The sequence below is a fragment of the Aythya fuligula genome, chromosome 2, assembly GCF_009819795.1.
Source record: "Aythya fuligula isolate bAytFul2 chromosome 2, bAytFul2.pri, whole genome shotgun sequence".
In the NCBI taxonomy this organism is placed as follows: domain Eukaryota; kingdom Metazoa; phylum Chordata; class Aves; order Anseriformes; family Anatidae; genus Aythya; species Aythya fuligula.
The window spans coordinates 51080899-51101717 of record NC_045560.1 but is presented as its reverse complement, the minus strand read 5'-3'; the positions used below and the strand labels follow the sequence as shown (position 1 = coordinate 51101717).

The 20819-nt window shown below is 47.8% G+C and overlaps 1 protein-coding gene across 3 annotated transcripts in view; it reads left to right on the top strand.

Annotated features, from left to right (window-relative positions):
- Nucleotides 1-988: 988 nt before the first annotated feature.
- The window catches only part of E2F3 (E2F transcription factor 3), a 43622-nt gene continuing 23791 nt past the window's right edge, over nucleotides 989-20819 (top strand). For 2 of the 3 annotated variants that reach the window (XM_032183095.1, XM_032183094.1), the window contains exon 1: nucleotides 1971-2022. In XM_032183095.1, the coding sequence (XP_032038986.1) occupies nucleotides 2008-2022 (15 nt within the window). In that variant the 5' untranslated portion in view covers nucleotides 1971-2007. Of the gene's footprint in view, nucleotides 1325-1970; nucleotides 2023-20819 lie in introns of those variants that run through there. The other variant, XM_032183093.1, reaches the window with a different exon arrangement.

Sequence of the window (20819 nt, the reverse complement as noted above, 5' to 3'; positions counted from 1 at the left end):
ATAACCAACCCTTGAGGCAGCGTAGGTTTTTTCGGACCGCGTTCCGCTCCTCCTCGTTCCCCCTGGATCCTCTCCAGCCTGCGCCTTTCCCCACGTGCAGCGCCAGCAGCAGCGTGCGGCAGCACCAGCAGGGTCTCTCCCGCGCCACACGCAGCAGCACACCCCCCTCTGACCACAAACACGCCCGGGACCCACGGTGCAGGGGCAGCGCCTGGGAACCCAGCACCGGGATCGGGACCGGGATCGGGACCGGGATCGGGATCGGGATCGGGATCCGGATCGAGACCGGGTCCGGCGCGGGCGCGCCAAACCCGGCGTGGCGCGCCGGGGGGCGTGGCGCGGAGGGGGAGGAGGCGTGGCTTTGTGTGGCCCCGCCCCCCGGGCACGTTGCGGCGGGCGCCGCCGCAGCTGTCAGTGTCAGGCGGGCGGCGAACCGGGATCCCGGCCCGTCCGAGGGGGAATCCCCAGCCTCGCCCCCGCGGCCAATCCGCGGGCCGCATGCAAATCGCGGCGGCGGCCGGGCCAGTGGGGAGCGGGCGGGGCGTGGCGGCGGCGGCCGGTTGGCCGGCGGGGGCGGCGGCGGCGGCCAATGGGGCGGCGGAGCGGGCGGGGCGCGCCCCGGGGGCGGGGCTATGCAAATTTGGTTTGAAAAGAGGGCGGGAAATCCGAGTTTCGCGGGAGGCCCTTGGCGCGTAACCCGTCTCCCTTCCCTTCATTCATTGTCAGCAGCCGCCGCTTCCTGGAGCCATTTTCCAGCCGGCCCCACACAGCGGGAGCGGCCCCGCTCCATCCGCCGCATCTGCCCGCCCCGCCGCCTCCGTCCCCCCCCGGCGCCCCGCATCCTGCAGCCGGGGCCCCCCCGGCACCCGCGCCCCCCAGTATTTTGCGCGGGGCCCCGGCATCGAGGAGGAAAGCGGCCGGGAAGGCCGGGGGGGGAGGGACGGGGGGAGGAGGCGACGCGGCTGCGGGGACAGAGCCGGAGGGAAGGATGAGAAGGGGACTCCAGCCGCCGGCCCCGGCAGCGCAGCCGCCCGCACCGCCCTCGGACTGCAGAGTGGCCCCCGCCGGCTTCCCAGCCCGCTTTGCCGCCGGCACCTTCATCCAGATCCGCAGCACCGGCGCGGCGGCGGGGGCGCCCTGTGTTGTCTCCTCCTCCTCCGCCGCCGCCGCCGCCGCCGTCGCTGCCCAGGCTCCCGGTGCCTTTGCCCCGGCGGCGGATGGGGGCCAGCCCGCTGGCAGCTCGCTGTACTGCACCCCCCACGGACCCGCCGGCAGGACGGCGCTGCTGCAGCCCGCTCTCGGCGGAGGCGGAGGCCGCCCCCCGGTAATTTTCCCCCGGCCCCGCGGGAGGGTGAAGGGGACGGTGGGGATCGGCGCCAGGCAGGCCCTCTTCCTGCCCACGGCTCTCCCCGCCGCCGTCCGGGCCCGGGGCGGGGGGCAGGAAAGGCGGAGACGGCGCTTTGTTGCAATAAACTTTCCTGGCTCCTTCCTAACCCCCACCCCCCACCCCGCTCCGGCCCGGGCCGCCGGGTCTTATTGCAAAAAAAAAAAAAAAAAGAAAAGAAAAAAAAAGAGAAAAGAAAAGAACCGTGTCCCCCCCCCCCACCCCCTCCAAGCCACGTCCCGCAGCCCCGGGCGCAGCGAGCGAGCAGCCGGCGGCGGGGGGGACCCCGCTGCCCGGGGCCGGAGCCCCCCTTTCCCCCGCCGGGGCCGGGCCGGGGGGCGGCGGGCGGGGGGCCCGGGGGGGGCCGGGCCGCGCCGTGCCCCGCCGGTGTCTCCGCTTCGCCCCCGGAGCCGCCGGTGACGTCTCGCACACGTGCGCCGAGGCCGCGGCTGTGACTGGGAGCCGGGCGGGCGGGGGGGGCCGAGCCGAGCCGAGCCGAGCCGAGCGGGGGGAGGGGGACGCCGCTTCCTCCTCCTGCCGCCGGCCTGGGACAGCCCGAGCCCCGGCCCCGGCCCCGGCCGCCCCCGGCCCGCCGCCGCCCGCCGCCGCCGCCGCCCTCGGAAATGCCCCTGCAGCAGGTCAGTGCCTCGCGGGGCGGCGGCGACCCCCGCAGCCCCCCCCGCGGCGCCCCCCCCCCAGCCTGGTGCCGCCACCGCCCCCCACCCCTCTTTTTTCCCCAGGTCCCCCCCCCCCTCCCCCAGCCCCCGGTGCCCGCTGCCCCCCGCTCGGGGGCTTCCTTTGTCCTCGCCCTTTTCGGGGGCGCGCCTGGCCCTCGTGGGCTCCGCCAAGTTACCGGGGGGAGGAGGGGGCGGCCAGGACCGGGTGCACCCCAAATCCCCCCGGCGGGTGCCTCCCGTCCCCTCCCCACGGTGCTCCCCGACCCCCCCACGGTGAACCCCCTGCCCCCCCCGTGCGCCCCCCCGACCCCCCATTTCACCCCCCCACTCGCCGGGCTGTCACAGCGGGGTCCGTGCCTCGGATCCCGGTTCACCTGCCCGGCCCCGGGGAGGGGGCTGCCCGGCCCGGGGGTCCCGGCGGGCTCGGCCGGAGGGCTGCCATGCGGGCTGGTGCCCGCTAGGGCCGGGCCGAGGCGTTTTCCCTGGCGGAGGCGGCGCGGGGCGCTCACCTGTTGGCTCCCCCCCACCGCCCGGCCCCCGAGGGGGGTCCCGGTGCGCACCGCAGCCGGTGCCAGCGGTCCCCAAAACCCCCTTGGGGAGCTCGGAGCCGGCGCGGCTCGCTCGTCCCGCAGCCCACGGGGGTGCCACGAGGCTCTTCTCGCCGAGGCTTTTTGCAGGTGTTGGCTGCCGAGGTCGGGAGGGGAGTTTGGGGGTGGTTGACAAGTCTCAGCCGGGGCGAGGATGAAGGGTCTAGGCTGGGCAGGGCGATCGGTGTCCCGCTGCTCGGCGTGTCGGGAGGGTGCGTGGTGTCAAACGGGCCGGTTCAGGCTGCTCTGTAAATATTTGTCCGTCCTGTGCAACAGCTTGATTCCTAGAAGGTGGCGTTAAGCCGGTACGAAGAGGAGCGCATGTAACGGGGTGATTCTGGGGGGGAGCAATTGGACGGGCTTTTCTGCGTCGTGGGGGGGGTGTTGGTGTTGGAGGGGACTTCTGACATTTCTCCTCAGTGGGTGCTACAAGACCGTAAGCACAAGCGTAGTGTATTATTAATTATTATCATTATTATTATTATTTTGTGTTATAGCGTTCACCTCTTTAATGGGAAGAACTCCCTGCCGTGAAACCTAGGAAGGTTTCTGCCCCGCTTAAAGGTTTGGACACAAGAAGGTGATTTCAAGCTCTGCCTGCCAGAAGTCCCTGGCAGTCTGTGCTGCATATCCTCAGACCCCGTGTTTACTCAGGGGGGAGATGTGGGATGGGGGAGGAAGAGACTGGTCTGGCTGGCGGCATCCTTAGTGTGGGGCTGGCACCCTCCCAGGGCGATAAAGCAATCCCTAGCACACGCCAGGAAGCAGGCTGTGCATCCCTCCCCGCCCTGACAGCCGTGCTCATGTCAGTGCCCCTCTTGGAACCGCGCTGGTTTGCCGCACACCTGCCTGTCAGGAGGCAAGGCTGAAGCATCCCAGTGCTCTGCCTCTTCTGGCTGCTCTGCAAGGAATGGCCAAAGCGCTTTCGTCGTCTTGGCAGGACGACGACGCAGCCATTTAGCACTTCTCTGACTCCCATCCATTTTTCACCAAATCTTGCGAAAGATTGTCTGGGACCGGGAGGCGAGGGTATTTTCCTGGTAGTTCCTAGCTGATCCGATTTGAGAAACTGATAGCGAAGACTGGTGAGAGGAGTGAGAAACTGCTGGGTAATTGAGGCAGCGAGCCCTGGCAAGCAGCATCAATATAAATTTAGCGCTTGATTAGTTGAGTTACAAATAGTACACGGAGACCCCCAGCTGAAATTATGGCCCTGTTATGCAAAAGACTGAGAGGGTAACTCAGAAATTTGGCCAGCACACCTGCGCTGGTTAGGGTTATGAAAATACTCTGTCTTTGCAGATGTAGCTGCACTGGCAACCCACCCATCGCTTCCAAATATAAACTATGGTATAAGTGGAAAAGAGTTAGTATGGCAGTATGTAGTTTAGGCTGCTCAGGGAGCCATTTATACCAGCAAAAGAAAGTTTATTTTGCCAAAGTAAGCTGCTTCCCCACTGGGAATATGTTAGTTACTTTATCTACGCTTGTGTAAGTGTAACCGTGCTGGAAAAGCCTGGAAAGGTAGCCTAGCCCATAACAGCAAGCGGCTTCAGCCCAGGAGAGGTGTAAACTCAACACGCTCCTCCGTCTCCCAAGCAGGCATCTCGATACTGTCCCAAACCTGCTCCTGGCTGCGTGTGTTGCTGCCTGTCGTGGCGGCTCCTGGCAGAGTGTCATTAACCAGGCTTCTGCACCCCAGCGAGCCTGGGCTGCCCGGCCCTTTGACATGAGAGACTTTTTCACGATTCCTGCGGAGTTAATGGAAATTGTTACTTGGCAGGACTGAGCTGCTGCCACAGCTTCACCAGCAGTGATGACAAACTAACCCTTGCAAAGTAAGCATCAGCTCATGCTCCTAAGGTCCTGGGGCAAGTCTGAGTCCCTGCCTGTGGAGACCAGGTGAGCCCAAGTGACAGGTCAGTGCTGCAGTTAGGGGCACGGGTCCTGCTCCCTTCCCTGCCAGGAGCTGATGCTGCTTCCCTTCTGCCAGCCCCAGGGCTCCTCCACCTTCCCAGGGCAGTTCAACTTGCCAGCCTGGTAGAAAAGCTAACCCCAACCAAAATACGTAAATAAAAGTTTTCTGCTGGGCAAGCAGGTTGAACCAGCTAATGGATGGTCTGGTAAGTGTCAGGGACCGTCACGGGAAGGAGATGGCTGGGAAGAGGGCACAGGGTGGAAGGAAAGGAAGCAGGGGAGCTGACACCACGCCACTTTGATGGCAGCAAATTTGTCAATCAACTCAGCTCATGATTGGATTTGTCAATCAAATCATGAAAGCGAGGCCTACGTAGGAGAAATTATTGTTTGGCGAGGTGGCCCGCAACATTCAGGCTGCTGTTGGCTTCCCGCTTTGTATGAGAAAGTCACTACCATTTGCAAATCGCGGTATTTAAAAATGGAGCTACTCTAAGTGAAAGCTGCTCAAAATGTTTCTAATTCAAATAGTGGAGAATTTCTTACTGTCTTTGGGTTATAAAGATAAGCCTTTAAGAAGAGGGCCATTTTCTTAGCCATGAGAAAATGCTTAAATGGAGACACCACCCACATGTTAAGTCCTTTTTAAAAGGGGCTAAATCCTCTTAACAAGAATATCTTTAGAGAACTCCTGTGGCCTTTAGATGACATGAGCTCTGGAGAGGCTGGTTCGGCATACTTCAGAAGGGGGCGGGAGGATTTACATTTCCAAACTGAATACTTAGCACCTCTCTCCTTTTCTGGTGGTTTAGAAAGCACCTCTTCCTGCCTCCTTCTCAGCAAGTCACAGCTGGAATAGGAGAACAAGGGGGTAATACATAATCTAGATGTTGGGTATAGGAGCAGACTAAATAGGACATAAATACTGAACAGCGACTTAAGGTATGGGAGAAAAACCTGGAAGTGGCATAAAGGAAGCGGGCAGTTAAATAATTAGTAGCTTATTTTTAGTTTGTGGGAATAAAAAGCTTTGTCTGTGAAGAAGCCATGGGTATTTTCAAATTCAGACCAATTTTCATATTTCTTTGCCTGTTAGTTTCTGTTAATGAATGCTAGCATGAGCCTGAGGCCTTTGGTTTTGGAATAAAATGTATGGGACTGTCTGGTTTAAACGCATCTTCTCCAGGGACAGACAGCTTCTGAGCCCAAGGAGATACCAAGATACCACATGGTCCTTTGGTACAAATGTGTGAGGAGAGCTCAAAGAGAGCTCTAATCCCGATTGCTCTAACTGTGCAACGAGTACCTAGGGGAAAGCAGGCACCCAAATAAATCTGCACAGGAATAGCTTGTGTAGCTTGTGCTTGCTGGTCGTGGATGTGCTCTCCTCATGCAGAGTCCGGCTATGTTGGTGTGGCTCTGTCTGCACCAGAACTGCTGAAGTACAGCAGGTTTATTTCCTTGCAATGATAAGAACTTCTGGCAGGTTTCCATGAGCAGCTGAGCCACTCAAAAGGCCTTACTGTTGCTGGAAAAATAGTCTCGCTTCTCCCATCACCACTGTAGCCTATCATTGTCCTGCCCTTGGCCAGCCAGTACTTTTCCCCTCCCCTCTGCACTTGGGGAGCATCTCGATGTGCCTGTGGGTTGGTGGTCTCCTGCTTTAACATGGTAAAGTAGCTGCGTCTGATGAGCTTTAGTTCTGGCATGAGGTACGTACTGGGAATACGTGACCCAAGATGGGACAAATGAGATGAGGGAAGGAGATGAGAGCTTTTTCTTTCAGTAGTGTTAGGGTGTTAAATCTGCTCACTGGACATCACTTTTCAGGAATTGGTCTTTCCTGTTCAAAGGATCTCTTCCTTGTGCCACCAGTCAGTTTGCCAAAGACTGGATATGGGTCACATTAGGGCCCACTGATTGAGCAATTAAAGGCATTTTCTTTTCCTTCATTTTATCCCAGGTACTTTGGTGCTGCTCTGTTAATTTTTACAGCATGCTTGTTTGTATGTTAGCATTTAAAAAAAATCCTTAAACTTAGGAATTGCTGCATTTTGCAAGATAAAAAGTTCTCCTACTACTTCTCTGACTACAACTGTGGCAAATCTTTAAGACAAGAGCACATGAATGCGCTGAACAGCCCTTCTGCTTTTTTCTAGAGTGTCTTCTTAGTCAGAGGTTACAGTGGGTTTTATACTTATTGGTTCTAGCCTTACGTAGCAACAAGTTACATGATTCAGTTGTCTTATATGGAAAAGAAATAATTTTCATTGCTTTGGACATTTTTTCATTTTGAACTTGCTGCCTATAGCGTTCATGGATGATCCTAGATGTTGTGGTAGGGGAAAATGATTTCCCTGTGTGTATTTCTCTACACAGCTTATGATAAAGCACTGTTTTCTGTCCACAGTCACCTTCGCCAAGCTGAAGAGTTCTAGACTGTTTAATCTCTCCTGAAGCGAAAGCCATACGTACTAAAATAGAGGTGTCCGTTTATAAAAGAATCACATGGCTGTGAAAACAAACGTGTCCATTAATTACAGGTTTCTACTTGTAATGTTTTTGTGGATTGGTGGCTTTGAAAGAAGTTTTTAAGACATGACAGAGTGACTTGCAGGCCTAGCAGGAGCTAGAGACCCTTTCAGAGTCAGGTTGTCTCACAAGGCCTTAACCTCTCCCTAGGGGAGGAAGGTGAGGTGTGGAGCAGAGGGGCCTCGCTGGGCCTGATGACTATGGTAACTGGCTCATTAGAAAGGTTGGAGAAAGGAAAATGAAGTAGCACCTTTCCTCTTTGTAGCCCCAGATTTGTTTTCTCAATAGGCCGGGGGGGGTGGGGTGGAATTTGACCCTCCCCTCCTGTCCAGAGCACAAAGAGAGAAATGGGGTAAGAAATGAAGATGTGAGGTTCTTCTGGTAGCAGCAGACTTCAAATACAACACCTTTCAAACCTTCATATTTCACTTCTGAAGAAGTGTGTTGGGCTGATTGCTGGAAATCTGGTGGCAGGGTTGTTTTGCTGTGCTGGTTGGTTTGCCCACGTAAAGGAGTCTTCAGTTACTACGTAGAAATGGCCATCATCTGCTAGTCTGGATGCTGGCAGGACAGGACAAACTGAATAATAAGTTAATGTAGTGGCCTCTGTGGATGATCTTAATTTACTGTCACAAACAGCCAGGTAGCCCTGAAGAGAAGGAGCAGTGCCGGCTTCCTTCTGCCCATCCATCTTGGTGCCAGCATGGAGGGGTGGGAGGGTGGCTTGGGCTTTAATTCTGTATGGGCTCTGCCAGGGGTTTTGGGGAAGATACCCTCTAAGGATGGATCATAGACCATGACTTTGGGTCAGATAGGCTTCTTGTGGTGTTGGTGGTAACTTAGGCCCAGCCCTGCCCAGAGTGAGGTTTCAAAAAAATGGAAAGCCCTTGTTAGCGTAACTAAATCTTTGGGTTTTTACAGTCTCTGCAAATAATCTCATTTACAGCTGGCAGTGCTGAGCATGTATATGTGGTGGCAACTATCATACTTACAAATGACTAAGTTTGACTTCAGGCTTTGTTTTGGCTGGCAGAGTTATTCACTTCCTGCATTATTTTTCAAGAGCAGAACTGTTTGCTCCCTTGGGGAGAAGAAACCCCCCTTCATTTGTTGGGGGCAGTGGTGTGTGATAGGGGGGAGACTGCCTGTGCTTCTAGGACTGGGCTGTCCCAGTGCACAAGGTGCTACTGATGAAGTATTTGGACTTGGTTTTAATTTCAGTTCTGTCTTCTGTTTGAAGGCAGACTTGGCAAAGTTGCCCAATTTATCACATCTTTAAAAGGGAACTATTTCACTTCTGTTTCCCTCAAGTAAGCTGGTCCAAAACCACACTTGGAAGTGCTATACCTGGCATGGATGTCTTCTGAAGTACTATGCTTTCTACTTGGATGCTGCTATTATTTGCTGGATCTCATGGCATGCATGGAGTTCTTAATGCCTTTTGGGTTCATCGTGAACTGTGGGAAATATTTCCGTTTGCAAGTCCCATAAAGAGAGAAGACAAGAGTTTGACTAGACGTTGATAAAGCATGTACTAAAAATGGCCTCTGCTATCTGGTAGGAGCATACTACTTCAGGCATTTTAGCCTTTCTTTTGTACAGTTATAAGTACATGTCAATTGTGTTGGTAATTGTTTACAAACAGAACTCGATTAAGGTTAAATAGAATGTGTTTTGTGTCTTCTATCCTACTTACGAGCATGAACAGTTTTTGATGTGACCTGTTGTAGTGTGTCTACTAAAGCAGTGGCTGTCACCACTGCACGTGTGTCCTGTGTCTTTCAACCTTGTGTGCTGAAGGTCTTTTGCTTGAACCAAATTGGGAAAGAAATCTCCAGCAATGAAGATCGCCTTTTTATAATCAGACGGGTATTTTTTTCTACTGTGCTGAGCTAGGTTGGTAATTGTGGCTTTTGTTTTTTTCCATGAGAATGTCAGTAACCTACCTTCAGAAATAAAACCCTGTTTCTTCGCTTTTTTAAGTATGAGACTTAATTTGACCACTTGCATCTGCTTTCAATATTTTGTTCAACTTGTATATGTCTGCATCTAAGCTCAGAAGTATCCACTAGCTAAGAATGCATTTTCAGGTGCCCCACTTCAAAGGTCTAGGACCTGATTTTTAGGAAAATATTGGGTGTTTCCTGTGACATTCAGTTACATTACTGCAGTATATAGTATATCCTTGGTATCTCTGTGTATGAACAAGCTGCTAATTAACAGCAGAGGTTGCTATTATTTTCGCTTTCACATTTATAACTTTAAAATGGGATTTTATAGTCAGGTTATGTATAGATTGCAAGCCACTAATTATTTTGGAAAGGTCCGTGAAAACCCACAGAAAATACCTAAACAACTATTTTCAGTGAAAATAAATTGTATAGAGAAACTAGATAACGAGAGGTTTCTGCTTAGCCTTGGCTGCTTCAGCTTCAACATTTCTACTCCAAAGCTGTATGTGTGGTGGTTAATATAAGTAAAGATTCTAGAAGTAATTTTCATCAATGAACTCCTTGAAAGATTTTGTCCTCTTTGCACTGTCATTAATTTTTTGGAGTGGGGTGCTGGGATGGGTATGTGTGTGGTTTTTGGGGCGGGGGGTGTTGTTGTAGAGCTGTTGGTTCAAAGGTTCTTGCATATTGCATAACTTGCTGCTAGGAAAGGGGTGGAAGTAAACTCATTGGCAAACTTCCTTCCTTGTTAATTAAGGTGACATTAAAAGTCTCTGGTTTAGGACTCAATGGTGGCTGTCACCATGCAGTGCAAGAGTTGAATTCTTACATAACGTGTCAGTCTCATCGATGTACTCTATTAGTTCTTTCTTAATGTGACTTTCTTAATTTTGGTTCTAACAGTTAGTTACAAAATCTAAACTAAAATTGGAGTTAAGTAATGGATATCACCTTTTTTTTCTGCAAATCACTGAATCTATGCTGTAGGATTTTGTGATTTTTACACATCTTAAAGTGCAGATGTAACTTTTTCGTGAAATACTTCTCCGTAGAGCAACTGTACTGCTCTCTACAAATTTTAAAGCTTTCAAATGTGCCTTTCATGTGAAACTGGCAAGTAGGCTTGCCTATGTCCCTCCTTCCTGGACATTCATTTAAGGTATATAATCAGGGAAATTTCAGGTCTGGAAGTTAAGAAGTAACCTCTTGGCCTGGCATTTCTATTGGTATAGTATGCTTATTTTGACTGGAGGCTTTTGTCTTTTTGGGTGCTACCACAGTGTAAATAGATAAATACGTAAAAATGTAAAATGATGCCCAGGCAGAAAGGGTCTTGTCTTGTGCCTTATGTGGAATGGTGGTTCCCATGTATGAGGTTGTCTACTCTACAGTGGAAAATACATATTTTTGGGAGCAGGTCTTAAGCTTTTGCTGTGCTCTCTATTTCTGTGATGGAACCTGGGATTTATATTGTGTTTCTTTTAATGTCTGCTGGTTTTAAAGTCATTTTTCCTAATCAAAGACACTAGAAATGGAAAGATACGGAATTATAATGTCTTGAGTGATGCTAGTAACCTAGTATTGCCTTCGGTACTTGTTTTGTTCTACTGCTAACTCTGGAATTAAATGACAATTACCATGCATATATGCTGGTTGTATTTTGACTTGCCAATGTAGTGTTTTAGGCAGTGTTGGTCCCACACATTGACAGTCAGTTTTTTGTCCCCATACAGTAAGCTAGTTCACACTTTGTCTAATGTCTTCACATAGTGGGAATTGATGTTGGTTACGGCTCTCACAGTAGGCTTTTGTTTAGCGATATCTGAAAGCTGTCTTGCTGGAACATGCCGCTTTTATCGAGACTTTTGCAATGAGGCCATTATCCTCACTTATGGGGAACATAGATATTCGCAGGCATTTTTATAATATTGCTTAGTAAGTGGCATTCTGCTAAAGAGCGACAATGCCCAAGTGATACAGAAATAATACCAGCGATGGCAGCCACGCAGCAGCAGGGCGTTATCTGCAATTGCACACTGGGGAAGGGTGGGAAGGGATCCTAGCTCAGGACAGAAGGAGGGTGGCGATCAGGCCTATCAGAAACACGAATAATCCTGGGTGTCAGTTCAGCAGAATAAAGTTTTGCTTTTCATAGTAAGGCTTTTATCAAACAGCTGCAAGTAACCCAGACACAAATTGCTGTATAATAGTTCTGCACATTGTTCTCTTCTCGGATACGCAGTATCTATAGCCTAAAAACGTCTCTTACGAGTCATGTAAAACTGCAAGTCAGATGAGAGGAAGCTGAAACTTCACAACTCTGTAGTACTCTTTTTAAGAACAAACCTCTTGAAACAGTAGAAAAGACAGCTTGCTACTCAAGGCAAGGCAGGGAGGGCTTTAAAATTATAATAGCATTTTCACTGGCTGCTTTGTCTAACCAGTGGGTGTTTCACTGGTGCTAGGATTCATTTTTTTTTGTTGTTGTTTTCATAGGAATTGAGGGTTAGAAAAAGTTCATTTTGTAAAAAGCAGTGTCCTGGAAGCATAAGCAAGTTGCTCTTTTTCTTCCTCTGGTTCTTAATCATAAGAGCCGCCTAGATGATTTTTCCCACCTCAAATTAGCAGTTTATTTATAACATGCTAATGTTCTACATGCCCGTCAGTATCACTGTTCTGTCGTGCTGAGCTGAGAATTGTTCTCTCGAAAACTGACACCACGAAGATGACATAAATGAACATGGGGAATTGCGAATGATGTTCATAGAAAAAAATCAGGTGGGTTTTGGTATGACTTTGGTTCATGCTTTGTATAAAATTGTTTCAATTTCATTTCTGATTTCAGTTTCTAGTCACATTTTTCTTGCTTGTCTTTTTATTTGTTAATTAAAAAAAAAAAAGCAGACCATTGCATTTTGGCATCCTCACTGTCCTTTTATTCCTGTTGGCAGCTTTCTCTGCGGTCATCTTCTGCACTTTGCAACCAGTTCCCTCTGAGATTGCAGACAGGAGGGTGAGAAGCTTCAGCAGGTATCTTCCCCCTTCTCAGGGCCCTCACAACCACCATTTTGCAACCATGAGCCTGCAAGACCTCTGTAGGAAGCATCTTTCAGATCAAGGGGTTAGTACTGTCCCTCCAATGGTCCTCCCTTTTTGCTGCTTTACATTACGATGAGGGGAGCATTCAAAACACAGACCATGCAAAATAAGTCGTCTTGTGCATGGAGAAGGAAAAGAAGTAAAAACATGTTCCGTAAGTTGCCACTCTTGGAGCCATGGGCTTCAGAGGTGTTTGCAGGAAATATGGTAAAGAAAGGTGCAAGATCATTTGGAGACCTCCAATATTGTCTGCTTGAGATCTGTTCTCTAAAGGAAGCTTTTCATGTTGTCGCATGCCTTGGGGCACTGAAGTCCTTACCTTTTATTATCTTAGTTACATCATGCTTAAGCTGAGTATGTGGGAAGTAAATGCAACAGTAGTGAACAGGTTGCATGCAGTTGTCTAGATGTTAAGCTCAGGTACAGCTTTCTGTAGACAGAAATGTTAATATTTATAAAGTTTGTTTTTTTTTTTCCTAGGCAGAAATCCACTGTGCTGTGAAGGGGAATGTGTGAATAGGGATTCCAGAGACTGACATATTTAAAAAAGAGAGAGAGAGAGAAGAAAAGAAAAGCAGGCTTGTAGGCAGGCAAATTCCCCTTATTCAGAGAAAGCCATATGTTCAGGATACTATCCTGAGTGTGATTTACTTGCTTCTGAATTAGGAAAGAGGGTTGCTAGGAAAAGTAAGATGCATTCAATTCTTTCATCTTCTTAAAGAATTTTATAGGGACAATTACCATCTCCTTCCTTTCTCCCTCTTTCCCAGTCCTGGAGAATAATCAATTTAGCAATAAGTCAGAGCAAGCAAAATGTGATTGTTCTCATCTGCAATGCAGAGACTAAGACACACTCTTTCTTTAAGGCCCAAATCAGGTATTTTTGCCTCAAAGTGAATTGGGAATTACTGAATCATTCAGTGTATAGTAAGAAGGGATTAAAATTTCAGCCTTCCCCCCCCTTTCAGATTTGTCCAGTTTTTGTTTTCTTGACTACCCTTTAGCTCTTTTGATGGCCTCAGTGACATTTTGAACACATGTTCCTAATTCTTCTGGGGGGGAAGCAGCACCAATTGTACCAGGCAAGCATTATATCTGTTGCTAACACTTCATTTGAAGTGGAGAAATGTGGCTTTCCCAGCCATTTGAAGAGTTCGATTGTCTGAGCATGTGAAAAGCAGCCCCCAAATTCTGCTGAACTGGTAGTTGAGAAGGAAGGAATCTCCTTCAGACCTTGCAGGGAGAAAACTCCAGGCATCTGTGAGATGTTATAGTATATCTAGCTAAAAATATCAGATACTTGAGCTTGGTTATTGAACTGTTCAATAGTGGTGCCTTGTTGAAATGGTAGACGTGAACGGATCTTGAATTGCTTCAAACTTCTTGAACTTCTCATAAAAGTACAATACCACAGGAATTTTGACATAAAGATCCAAACGAATGTTCTTGCCCACCAGTGCATCCCAGGCTTTCCCACTTGTGTCTTGCAATTGTGGCATGCTTAGAAGATCAGGCACAACCTGAATGCCAGCATCTGGGAGGCTTGTTTTCCTCTTGAAGAGCTCCCGTGAGGTACATTGTCCAGATTCAGCCCCAAACTCTTTGAATGATGCAAAAATAGTATGCAAATGTATCTTTTTTTTTTTTTTTCCCCCTGCAAAGTAGCACTAAACACCTGCAAGTATTTCACCTCTCCCTGAATGTCGGAGATGCTGTTTTCTGTTTTTATGTCTTACGTTTGAGTGCCTTCCATGGTTGCATGGGCTTGCACGGCATGAGCCCCAGCACAGAACAAATGCAATATTCTTCTGAGTTAGAATCTGGAATTAAGAGTGAATGAATGAAAAGTGAAGCTCCATGGTCTGCTCTTCTCTGAGTAAAAAAAAAGTGGAGTGTAACTTAGTCAATGTATTAGCCTGAGCTGAAGGAGTAGTGCAGGTCAGGACTCACGCAGCAGCACTTTGTATGGGGGAGATCTTTGTGCACGTGTCACTAGGTCTCTCTGTTCATGCATGTGCACGCCATGCATGACTGGATTCTTTTTGATAGTAATATCAATCAGGGCCATGAGTAGTCACTTCCTTCTTCTTGTGTATAGAGTAGAGAAACTTCAGCCTCCACTTAGTTTGCTCTTGCTGTCAGAGGCAGAGTTGAAACTGAATTTCTTAGATCTACGTTGACTACCGTCACGTGGTTGTGGTATCCTGATCTGATTTTTTTCTCTTCAGAAAAATGGCCCAACAGCAGCATGCTTCAACGTCCCTTTTGTAATGAGCAGATCCGTTGACAAAGATAAACTTAGGTGCTTCTCTTCTCCAGAGGGACCTGCATATCATGCAGATGCTTGGAGTTTGTGGAGTTTGCATCTTCTCAAGACTCACTTGCTGAGAGCCTCTGAGGGGACAAATTGGAGTCCTTCTAGTCCCTGCTGGGGATCCTGAGGTGCTAGTATTGCTTCTGTTCAGTTAGCTGTTTGTAGCTCCCCTGGCAGGATGAATTCATGTCAGTCTTTTCACTAAGCATTTTCATTCAGACTAGCAATTTCAACAAAGTGATTGATATATAGATACAGATATTTATTGATTTATTGATTATATATATGTGGGTGTGTTTGTATAATTATATATCAATATATATATTGAGATGCATATATCTCAATAAGTAGATATATATTTATACATTTTAAAGCTTGATATTAAGATCCCTTTCCTTTAGGCAGTTATGTCAGCAAGGTTGTCCTGGTAAGAACTTGCCACAGTTGCAGCATGGAATCTTTTTTTTTCTTTTTTTTTTTTTTAACCTTTAAGACCTAACGTAGCGGTTTGAACGTGAACCAGTATGCATTTCCAGAGCTGTGATATGGCTGAACCACAGTGGAAATCTGGAACCTTAACGACACTGCTTATAGGAAGTTCGACTCCCTGCATTTAACCACAAATGTGGTCAATCTTAGGAGAGGCAATAAGAGAGAGGAAGAAAGGTGGTAGCATTTGATTAGCCTTATTCTCCTTGTTTTCTGTAGTATATTTGACAGATGAAACTCTGTCTATGAGAACAGAGTAATATTATTGACAAATGTTTCCCATTTCTTCGTTGTTACACTTTGAAAGTAGTGTAGAAATAGCAAGCCTTGTTTTCAGCATACTAAATTCAATAGTTGGGCGATATGATTAAACACTTGTGCTGCTTGGTAAACTATTCAGTGTTACTGAACAAAATAACATACAGGCAAGCATTAATTACCATATTGAGATCCTTCTGATGATCTAGTTTCATGCTGGGACTGAGACACAAAGTCACCCAGTCGGGACAGGGATCTGCAGTACGTGGGTGGGTGTCAAAGGTCTTCACGTTGTTCCTCACCATCTCACCCCAGACCAACATATTAGTTCCATTCAGTTCAGCAGCAGGGACATGGCCGTTTGTCTTGGAAACTAAAATATCCTTCTGCTTCCTATCTCCATGTTCTAGGAAGTGAAATATAATCCTCTCATAGTCAGGGTAAGTGTAATTGCTTGCTGGGGTAAGAAGGGAAAGATGAAATGAGAATGGGACCAGTGCCACTGGGAGCCCGTCCATGATGGAAAGGGTTTCCTGGATTTGGGAGTGCTAATCAATGCTTGCTTGAACATGATCTGGCAGTGTGCCAGGCAGCCAAGAAGGCCAACGGCATCCTGGCTTGGATCAGGAATAGTGTAGCCAGCAGGACCAGGGAGGTGATCATTCCCCTGTACTCTGCTCAGGTGAGGCCGCACCTCAAGTACTGTGTTCAGCTTTGGGCCCCTCACTACAAGAAGGACATCGAGGCCCTGGAGCATGTCCTGAGAAGGGCTGCAAAGCTGGTGAAGGGCCTGGAGCACAGGTCCTGTGAGGAGCGGCTGAGGGAGCTGGGGGTGTTTAGTCTGGAGAAGAAGATGCTCAGGGGAGACCTCATTGCTGTCTACAACTACCTGAAAAGAAGGTGTGGGGAGCTGGGGGTCGGGCTCTTCTCGCAGGTAACTAGTGGTAGGACGAGAGGGAATGGCCTCAGGTTGTGCCAGGGGAGGTTCAGGTTGGAAATGAGGAGACATTTCTTCTCAGAAAGAGCAGTCAGGCATTGCAACGGGTTGCCCAGGGAAGTTGTGGAGTCACCGTCCCTGGGGGTGTTCAAGGAAAGTTTGGATGTAGTGTATAGGGACATGGTTTAGTGGGTGACATTGGTAGTAGGGTGGTGGTTGGACCAGATGGACTTGAAGGCCTCTTCCAACCTTAATGATTCTGTCATTTTATGAAGAGAGAATCCAGGGACGCAGTTTCACACCATAAGGTAAAGCACACAGCCGTCACCAAGGGGGTCATCCTGCCCTCCCTCTCTGATTGGGGGTTCCCACCACCTCCCTGCCAGATGGGGGACCTGCTCCAGCTGAAAGCTAACACAGGATGAGCCCTTGGTTTTCAGCCCACCGAGCTGCCCAGGTGGGCTGGCTGGGGAGCTGGTGCCCAGCTGCACCCTCAGTTGCGAGTGCTGGGATGTGTCTGAGCTCAGTGCTGCCGTGGTGCCATGTGCGATGCCTCACTTGCTGCAGCAGACCAAGAGCTCTGCCTCATGTGTGACCCTAGCACCTCCTAGAAGCATGCGGAGTTGTGTGTAATGACAATCCAACAGATGATTCTCCAAAAAAATAGGCACAAAATTATTTGTGCTCAGGAACCTAAGCAGTAAGGGCACGTGCAGCTGTCGGTGCCTTGCCAGCAATGCCCAAGGACTGAAGCTGTCTCACACACATTCCCCATCTCCACTTTTCAGCTTTTACAGGTTTGGGAGCAGTTTAGGAGCTTGTGAGCACACGGAGAAAATGTTGCTCACAATCTCGATTCACAGAGGAAGCCAGTAGCTGCTTAAAATGAGAATCTGTTTCCTTAGCCGTGTGTTCATGCTGCATCTTGTACGCTCGGCTTCCAGTCCTTGACTGAGGCTCCCAGGCTACATTTAATTTAATTACAGTGTGATGGCTGGCATTGAAATAGGTGAAGATATAAATGTAACTGGTGCCTAGAAGTTATGTACGTAGGGTGAGCTTATAATACTGGAGACCTTTTCTGGCATCATTGCTCTCAGGAAGTACCTTCTGATGAAGGACTGGCTGTGCTGCCTTGACAGGTACAGTCTCCCCAAGCAGGGCTTTAAGTGACTGATTTTTAACAGAGGAAAGAAAAGGCATTGTGGTCTTGCATGGGAGGTTACAGAATCTGTGGAGATATCAATTAGGATGGTTTTTACTGCCCATAGCCCCAGCTGCAGCTGAGGGGCTTATCTCGCATGGATTGTAAACGTGGGAAGGCTCCAAGAGCTTCTGGTCAGATTAGTTGTAACAAATGCCAGTCATATGGAAAGTTTGTCAAGGAAGGTTGAGTTTTGTGGCTGCCCTCATGGCAAAGTCCCTCCTCTTCCCTCAAGCGGAGAGATGGAGCCGGTCTGCACCCATGACCTGGTTTATTGCAAGCCACTGCAGAGTTCAGCTCTTATAACCAACATGCGCTGCAGAATTTCACCTTCAGCTTAGCAGTAAAAGGAGGTGTATCTTTGTGGTTGTAAGGAAATTAACTTACAACTAGTGGTTCAAAGTCAACTAGCGTGGAGTTAACAAACTAACCAACTCTAGAGACAGCCGGAAACAATAGGGCTGCACAATAGGAGTTATCCCTTTAATCTGTAGCCTAACTTCAAACAACTATTTTGTTATTGATTACCTCAGCAAAAAAATTCAGATATGTTTATCTCACAATCCTTCTGCACATTGCCCACAGCCAAGAGCCTCAGCTCTCTCCAGAGCAGCTGCCAAAATTTCCATCTTTCTCCCGGTACTTTCTTTAGCGCCATTGTGTATTTAAACATTTGCGGGATAGTAAGATTGCTACATAGCTTTCACATTTTATTTATTTTGGAATTCGTTTTTTTTTTTTACACAAGGAACACTGTAACTCTGCCATATTTACTTTTTATATTCAATTCAATAAAATATATTTACCTCAAGTGGACGCAAAATTTCCAGTTTGCTGTGGAAAGCATGGGGCTGTGCTGCAGAACTTGTTCCAAGTGCGCACAGAGAATGTGAGGGCTTGCCAGTGCGAAGTGTAGGAGGGAAGTCATGAGTAAGAAGACTCTTACTGCTATTGTCAACAGGCGCTCATTGAACGGGTAGAAGTTACGGATGTCAGGGCAAGACGGTAGTGTTTTTTTTTCTTTTTTTTTTTTTTCCTGTTATTGTTTTATGCTTCTCCGACAGACTGATGTCTGGCAAGGCAGGATTCTGCCAAGACTGTCTTGAAAGTTCTTTTCTTTAACCTTAAATAGGAATTTGAAACACCAGGTAGCGAAATGTCAAGTTTTCTCGAGTAATCTTAGTTTTATAGTTTGATATCGTTTGGAATTATGTTTGGGATAATAATTAGTGTCGGAAATGAGGTGTGTTTGTTTGCTTGTTTGTTTTGAGAATCTACCAAACTCCAGGCTTTTTAATAACCTAGGAAGCCTGCAGAAGCCTATGGGGTCTCTCAATGGCTATCCAGAGTTGTCTTACCCCCTCTTCCTGCTGCTAAGAGAATAAGGCTGTCCATCTCCCTCTCCACATACTGTTGAGAAAAGCTATCATATACAGGCTATTTTTGATCCTATTCCTTTCTATAATTATATGGAACTTTTATAAATCTGTCTGGTTGGAAAGAGCCTGTATACTTTGGGAGGGCTCATTTGATCTAAATTTAAGGATGTCTCATGTCCAGTTGTGAAACTTGCTATTTTAATTTGTCCTACCTACAGCTTTTACTAAAACAAGAGGAGAAAGATGAAATAAAGAAGAGAGACTGAAAAGTGTATGTGTGAGAAGGGAATGATGACTCATAAATGAAACTGCATTTGAAAATGAAAAGGATCAAGGTGTACTGATCATAAGAAAAAAAGTTCTTTTTTTTTTTTTTTTTTCTCCTGTGAAGAAGGCACAATTAAATCATGTGGTCATTTATCTTCTGAATACATTAAGGTACATTTGTGGAACAACCTACAAGCCTGAATTGAACAGATAATTTTGAAGAAGGAAATCTATTTAAAGAAAGGAATTTTAGTGCAGTCTTTAATAGGTGATATTTATGTGCTAGATTCCACTGGAAGACTTCTGCAGGCTTCTGGAAAATCCCATTTAGCTGTCCATTGCCTATGGATGGTTCTAATAACTGCATGGTTATACAGCAAAGCAGGTAGTAGGAAGGGAAAGAAGATGAAGGCAGCAGTGCAAGAAGCCAAATGGGCTTTCTCTGGACTTTAGGCTGCAATGAATAGAAACTAAAGCTTATGAATAGATACCTGAGTTTCTGCTTTTTTCCTAAGCGTTGTCTCTTTCACCTCTCTGCTCGTGTTCTGCTCTTTCAGATTTGTTCTGGCATCCCTAAAACCTGGGGATACCCAACAGTCTTGAAATAAGCCTTTCTGTAGGGTTTAAGTAGCATGCAATTAGAAGACTGGAGTTCTTCTGTACACAGAACTGCAAAAAGTGCTTGTTCTGTTTCTTAAAATGTTTACCAGAAATTCTCAACAGCCAGTTCTTTCCAGCTCACCCTTCTTATTTTCCTAATATTCTTCATCACCAACTGAAAGTTAAAAGATAATGAAGACATAGATATCTGACATTTAAATGAGATTGATAAGAAGGATGTTTGATTTTTATGAATCATTTTGGTTTAAAAAAATATAACACTGCCAGTATGGCATTGGCTTAAAAAATGGCTACACATCGGAGGAGGAAAAGGGTCCTTTTGGTTGATTCCAGTGAGTATTCGCACTAATCTCAATGCTGTGGTAGGCTTTCATCTTTGTCCCAAAAGTAAACAAAAAACTGTTACTGATAGTAATTGCTTGTAGAATAGTAAATGATAATGGGACTCTTACAACTTGCTCTGTAGGCTCATTCAAACACACTGTGTCTTTAATACAGCCAAAGGCAAAGTTGTATGCCAGAGAACAGGGAATGCAAGCTATGCTTTATGAAAGAGGGCCTGTATCCTGGAAAGCAGCACTTCTGAGGAGTCAGGAGTTGACAAGCAACTGCACAAGCTTCCAGTGCAGTGCTGAGGGATGGTGGCTCTGAGGCTTGCATCCTGGGATGCGCAAGAAAAGGCACATAAAAAGGGGTGTTTTTGCCTCTGCGAACGGTGGAGCTGGTACTAGAATAACATACACAATTCAGTGCTACTCTTCATAAAGGAAAATGTTGAAAATAGAAGATGATGTTAAATATTAAATAGTGCAGCAAAAATTATTTGAGTTCTGAACGAAATGCTTTACTGTGCAACTTGAGCAGTACTTTGCTTATTAAATATTAAGTGATAACTTGACTGATACACAGGATATGGAATTGTGAGGAGTGGTTGATACAGGTGATGATTGTGCTGCTTTTCAGAAGGACCTTGACAGGCCGAGAAAGGGGCTGACAGGAACCTGAGAAGTTCAGCGAAGGGATGTACAAAGTCCAGTCCCTGGGGAGGAATAACCCCATCTACCAGGACCTGCTGAAAAAAAGCTTTGCAGAAAAAGCCCTGAGGGTCTTGGTGGATACCAGGTTCACCAAGAGCCAGAGATGAGCCCTCACAACAAAGAAAACCAACAGCCTCCCAGGCTGAACTAGGTGTTGTATCGCTA